The sequence below is a fragment of the Anabrus simplex genome, chromosome 8 (assembly GCF_040414725.1).
Source record: "Anabrus simplex isolate iqAnaSimp1 chromosome 8, ASM4041472v1, whole genome shotgun sequence".
In the NCBI taxonomy this organism is placed as follows: domain Eukaryota; kingdom Metazoa; phylum Arthropoda; class Insecta; order Orthoptera; family Tettigoniidae; genus Anabrus; species Anabrus simplex.
This window is the reverse complement of record NC_090272.1, coordinates 62097593-62104495: the sequence shown is the minus strand read 5'-3', so window position 1 is coordinate 62104495 and position 6903 is coordinate 62097593. Positions and strand designations below refer to the sequence as shown.

General features: G+C 38.6%; 1 protein-coding gene across 1 annotated transcript; it reads right to left on the bottom strand.

The window, feature by feature from the left end:
• Nucleotides 1–570: 570 nt before the first annotated feature.
• Nucleotides 571–2738, bottom strand: LOC136879293 (chondroadherin-like). Its single transcript, XM_067153115.2, has one exon. The coding sequence runs from the start codon at nucleotides 2736–2738 to the stop codon at nucleotides 699–701; it is 2040 nt and encodes a 679-aa protein (XP_067009216.2). The 3' UTR covers nucleotides 571–698.
• Nucleotides 2739–6903: the final 4165 nt, after the last annotated feature.

Sequence of the window (6903 nt, the reverse complement as noted above, 5' to 3'; positions counted from 1 at the left end):
TCGTAATAATTCAGATAACTTATATTCAAAACGTTCTTCTTCTTCGTCTACCGCTTTTCCCAGATCTTGTAGGGTCGCTGATACGAACTGTGTCGTACATGTGGACTTAACTCTGTTTTACGTCCGGATGCCCTTCCTGATGCCAACCCTATATGAAGGGATGTAATCACTACTGCCTGTTTCTGTGGTGGTTGGTAGTGTGTTGTGTTGTCTGAATATAAAGAGGAGAGTATTGGGACCATCACAACCAACCGGTCCCCTAGCCAGAAGAATTAATCACAAGCGATTAAAATCCCCGATCCGCCCGGGAATCGAACCTGGGACCCTCTGAACCAATGGCCTCAAGCTGAACATTCACCCAAGAAGTCGGACAACTTATATTATAAGCTTTTATGTTTAATTATTTCATTTGTAAGAGTGTCTTTGAATAATTTATTTGGAGATAATAATAGAAAAATATGTGATATTTGTAAGATAATATGCTACCTTGATATCAATTGTTCTAATGTGACTTATTATGTTATGCAACCTTGAAAATTCAAAAACCAATAAAAAGAATTTATTTCCAGCTATTAAATTCACATAGATCCATTGCAAGAGACAGATCTAACTGTATCACTCCATCACTGCGTACGCTATGATATAAAGAGCATCAGTTCTCAACTGATAGATTTTATCAATTACGGACACAGAAGTATTCATACATAAACAATATGTGCTGGTTTCTTGGCATTGCCATTCATATGGTAGACATGAGATTCAGCTGTTCCGTTTTCTTTAGCGATACTGTCCCAATGCTGAAATTGCATTTCACTTACTAACGGTTCCTTCGCTTTTAGCATGAAATTATCCATGCTATCCATATTATCCTTGGTGGTCATAAGCATGAGTACTGCCCCGTTTTGGAGATGCGAATGATGGGGCGGTTCCGGCAATTCATCGCGCTTTTTACACCACCTGCCTGTACCCAAAAGAAGAAGCATACCACATGTCAGGGCAAACAAAGCCATGACCACAATGGTGACAATAATGACAGCCAGCCATGAGGCATCGCAGCGAACTTCAGACTCTGGTACATCTACCACCAATAAATTGCGCAATGTTTCTGGTTCAGCGCATCGGATTCCATCGATATCCAGTCTTGGGATAGTATCGGGAGAATTGGTTGCAGCAGCAAGTGTCAAGTTTTTCGCATCAGTATCGAGCTGCTTCCGCGTTAGTAGCCACAGCCACAAGAGGGAACAGTTACAGTGAAGTGGGTTATCTGAAAGGGATAGCGAGTGAAGTTGGTCTAGCGGGAAGTGGGCCGAGTCGAGAGAAGTGAAGCCGTTCCCACGGACGGAGATATCGACCAAGAGGGGATTTCCGTGAAACAGTCTCGTAGGCAATGCTTGCAAAGCTGAATTGTCATCCATAACTACACTTTCAAGTTTGATGTTGTCCACAAATGCACGAACGTCCACACGTCGTAACTTGGGTAATCTACAAACTCTGAGGCGTCGGAGCTCGAACAAACTTTGAAATGCTACTGGTTCCAAAATAACAAAATTGTTTGCACTCAAATCCAGTTCTGCTAAGTTAGTCAGCTTTGAAAGTTGAGCCGTAGGCACTGAAGTCAGGTTGTTTTCACTTAAGTCCAGTAGCTGTAATGATTGAAGTCCATCAAACGCTGCTCGATGGATTTTTGAAATAAGGTTCCCCTGAAGGGTCAGAGACCTTAAATCCCGAAGTGCAGGCAAGGAATCTTCTTCAATACTCTCAATTAAGTTTCCACTAAGGCCCAATATTTTTAATGACGGTAGACGTCTCAATGCTGGAGTAGGTATGTCTAACAACTGGTTATCTTCAAGTTTCAACACTCTTAGATTTGACAGGTGATCAAATACACGATCACCAATACTAATTATTTTATTTCCAGACATATACAGTTCTGCAAGGTCAGGTAAATCACTTAGGGCAACACCTTCGATATTCTCTAACATATTCTGACTGATATCAAGCACTCGAAGATTTTTAAGTCCACGGAACGTGTCTTTACTAAGGTTAGTGATTTCATTTAGGCTAACATTCAGATGCACTAGCTTCTGTTGATACTCGAAATTACGCACACCCAAAGTGGATATGCGATTTCGAGAAACGTCAAGCCAACGTAAGTTGGTATAGAAAGGTAATGTAAGGTGGACATTACTGATTCGGTTCCCTTCCAGGTTGATTGTCTTTACGTCAGGGTTCAGCTGAATGGGTACCACCTCTAAACCTGCCTCACCACACGATGCTTTCAGCGTCTCATCATCGCATGTACATTTTGGTGGACACATAGCAGAGCTTACATCTAGCAGAAGTATGAAAAGAAGGGAAATTAACACTGTTGAAGAATTACATCTAACTAAATTCTTTTTCCTCCTTGTTTTGGAAATAATATTTTCATGACGCGAAACATTTAGGAGATGTTTCCAACTCTCCATGAAACCAAGAAACGCATCTGTCCACTGTGCCAATTTCTGAGCTTGATGTTTCGTGTTTTCCATCTTGTAGCTGTTGGTAGTAACTGTTGGGTTGCAAGAAGACTTCGCAGACCTTTCTTTCACCGGCCGCCATGTTGTCATACAAGGCTCACGCCCTGTATCAGTCGCCTCTATCCGCCATGTTGTCATACGAGATCCTCGTCTTGTATCAGTCCCCTCTAATGGTAGAAATGGTAACCATTTCTCCCGCCAGCTTGGTCTCTCATCATCCATGCCACGGTACAGCGTTCATGTGATCTGCAACAGACAAATTAAATATGCACATTACTACAAAATATAAAATAACTTTCACATCAGACAAAATAAATAAATAAATAAATAAATAAATAAATAAATAAATAAATAAATAAATAAATAAATAAATAAATAAATAAATAAATAAATAAATAAATAAATAAATAAATAAATAAATAAATAAATAAATAAATAAATAAATAAATAAATAAATAAATAAATAAATAAATAAATAAATAAATAAATAAATAAATAAATAAATAAATAAATAAATAAATAAATAAATAAATAAATAAATAAATAAATAAATAAATAAATAAATAAATAAATAAATAAATAAATAAATAAATAAATAAATAAATAAATAAATAAATAAATAAATAAATAAATAAATAAATAAATAAATAAATAAATAAATAAATAAATAAATAAATAAATAAATAAATAAATAAATAAATAAATAAATAAATAAATAAATAAATAAATAAATAAATAAATAAATAAATAAATAAATAAATAAATAAATAAATAGTAGAGAAGACTACAAATGTCAGTATACTAAGGGTTGCAGTGGTAACAGAAATAGATTTCAGACCCACTCATAAAATGACAAATTAAAGGTGAACGAGCGTGTAACGGATTACTTAGAAGGGCTTTTCACCAACTAAAACAGGAAATAATTGTATGAAATTAGTTGTATTTAAATGTCTCAATATACCACTGCATATATATTAAGAAAATGCAAAATCAGAAGGGCAATAAAACTGTACACCACAGCTATAACAAAATATTAGAATTATTTTGCTGTGTTACCGTAACTCAAGGGTTGATCAGTTATTTAAAATAGCTTTGTCAGTTGCAGTTGGTTTCTATCTCTATATAAATAAAGTTATACGGGGTCCGCGGTCTGTAATTTCGTTTGTTTTGCCATTTTTTAAAAGATATTTATCCGTTTAAGGTCAACTCAAGAACGTATCAGTAGTTTTTAGCTTTCGTGTCTGTTTGTCGGACTGCTCCACCATCACGGCGAAGCGGCTGGATAGATCTCGACCAAACTTCATATTTAGAGTATACTCATCCAGGAGCAGATATAGATATGCACATGATTTAAAATCACATAAATGACTGGGGCTTTATAGTAAGACCAGAACAGGTTTCTCCAATTTTCTCTTATACTATTGATTTTCTGTAAAATCCGTAGACTATATGTGAAACGTACCTTCATTTAAACAACTTTTGTTATGTACATAATTTCGCTTACTCTTCAAATGACGGGAGCAAAGTACTATTTTCTCAATGCTCTGCATTGAGTGACCGACAACGAACCTACCTGTCACCATGGCAACGTCTCCGGCTACTTGCCAGGACTGAAGTAATGCAACGCCGTTTTTTCGTCGTCATTCCTGTAAACTCGTGGTTGTTCGTTGGGTAGAAGGCAAGAGAGACGCCAAGCTGCCATTCTGCGGTGTATTTCTCTCTTTATAATGAAAACTCCCCATCTCCATTGTGAATGGCATTAGGTAAGTGAGCCTAATAATAATAATTTCGTGTGGTTATTTTGTAGCCGAGTGCAGCTCTTGTGAAGCAGACCCTCCGATGAGGGTGAGAGGCATCTGCCATGTGTAGGTAACTGCGTGTTATTGTGGTGGAGGATAGTGTTGTGTGTGGTGTGTGAGTTGCAGGGATTTTGGGGACAGCACAAACACCCAGCCCCCGAGCCACTGGAATTAACCAATGAAGGTTAAAATACCCGACCCGGCCGGCAATCGCACCCGGGACCCTCTGAACCGAAGGCCATTACGCTGACCATTCAGCTAACGAGTCGGACGGTACGTGAGCCTGCCGTTATAGTAGAAATTCTCAAACTAGATTGTGGATAGCAGTAGGAAACGTTGTCTGTCATTATCATAAAAACGTCCCAACGCGGACCGCACATCGCATGCAACGTATGCGGTCGACCACGTAGTATTTTTCGGATAATGCTAAGAGACATGCAGTTTAATTTAACCTTTCTCACTGCGTGTACAGTAATTTACGTACAAATCCGTATACAATATAGAATACCACAGCGAAGCAGTCATCTATAAATTTGTTTTTTTCTGTGTTATGATTTAGTCTATTATGTCCGGCTCCATAGACAAATGATTAGCGTGCTGGCCTTTGGTCACAGGGGTCCCGGCTCCGATTCCCGGTCTGGTCGGGGAGTTTAATCGCGTCTGATTAATTCTTCTGGCTCGGGGACTGGTTGTTTGTGTTCGTCCCAATACTCTCCTCTTCAAATTCAGACAGCATACCACACTAGCAACCACCACAGAAACACGCAATAGTAATTACGTCCCTCCACATAGGGTTGCGTCAGGAAGGGCATCCGGCCGTAAAACAGGGTCATGTACGACACAGTTCGTACCCGCGAACCAACATGTGTGGGAAAAGCGCTAGAAGAATATTAATAAGAAGATGTTTTAGTCTATATCAATTAAAAATGAATGTACAATTCTAGTACACTTCATTCTTATTTTACTCTTAGCTCTACGCAAATGCGATTTTTAGTTTCACGTTAATATTATACCTCTTGATGAATGAGCTCATATTTTCTGTCTTTCTTCAGAACACTATAAAAAGCTCTTTCAAAAATGTATAAACGCTCAAAATGCTTGACTTCAAAAGGCCAGATGCAGGTCTTTTGATTTGACGCTCGTAAGTGACCTGCGCGTCATGATGAGGATGAAATGATGATGAAGACAACACGTACATATAATCTTTCCTGTAGATCTTGAATAGTCTACCAGCGAAAGAATGGAACAATAAAGAGACGAATTTAATACTTTCAACGTTCTTGTGGTGGTAACTATTGTTTTAAGACGAAGTACAACTAGGCAACCATCCTCTATATAATGCTAATAAGAGAGAAAAAATGGAAGGGATCCGTCATGTCGAAAAATGAAGGTATCGGCCAAAGAAAGACAGGGCCACGAAGGGTGTTAAAATGAAAGACTCCATAGGCCTTGGGAATCTAATATCGTTGCGGTCGGAGTGACCAAGAGTTATAATATAATTTCGTGTGGCTATTTCTAGCCGAGTGCAGCCCTTGTAAGGCAGACCCTCCGATGAGGGTGGGCGGCATCTGCCATTTGTAGGTAACTGCGTGTTATTGTGGTGGAGGATAGTGTTATGTGTGGTGTGTGAGTTGCAGGGATGTTGGGGACAGCACAAACACCCAGCCCCCGGGCCATTGGAATTAACCAATTAAGGTTAAAATCCCCGATCCGGTCGGGAATCGAACCCGGGACCCTCTGAACCGCAGGCCAGAACGCTGACCATTCAACCAACGAGTCGGACGACCAAGAGTTGACCAATGGAGGTCGGATAAGATAGATGGAAGTGATGACCTTGGCACAAGTAAGAGGAAACAATGCCATGACACAAAAGAGTTCCGTGGTCCCCAACCCACGCTCCAAAGTTAAGAGCCCCTGGGGCTTTCAATAAGATTCACAGGTTCTTACCGAAACGAATGGATTAATTTACGGCTTCTGAATGACAATTGAAATTAAACGTAATGAGCGAGAAATCAAGCCTGTACATATTATTTTAAAATTAGGTTAAACTGAATATGTTATTTATGATTTATTCTGATATAGGGTAAGAGGGGAACATTTTATGTAGCTATGTAATGAAGCATTTAGATTTCATAGGACATGCATGTCGACTCTCGCGTCGATGAAACCCTCGATATCGTCTGCATATCGCCGAAGGAAGTGTGCTCTGAATAACTGGAAATAATATTACGGTTCAGTTTTAGGAAGCTTGATATGTCGGACTTGTTTCTAAGGAAACGTACTATCGTATTATTGCCACAAAACGTATTAGTTATGGGGAAATGGCAGCTTGTAATACATGCGATACATAGTAATCACTGTTAATTGAGGTGATGCATCATCTACAGGATTGAGGTAGTAATACTTCTTCTACAGTATCTGATATCCTTAAAGGAATATGTGCCCGGAATAGAATGAGAGAGCATGAGTTTCACAGCCCAATTCAACAATCCTCCGATAGGAAACAACATAATATAGATACGAGAGAGACTCAATTCTTTTTTCTTACGACCTTATTCTTTAGTGTAACATAATTTTAAGATCTGGTA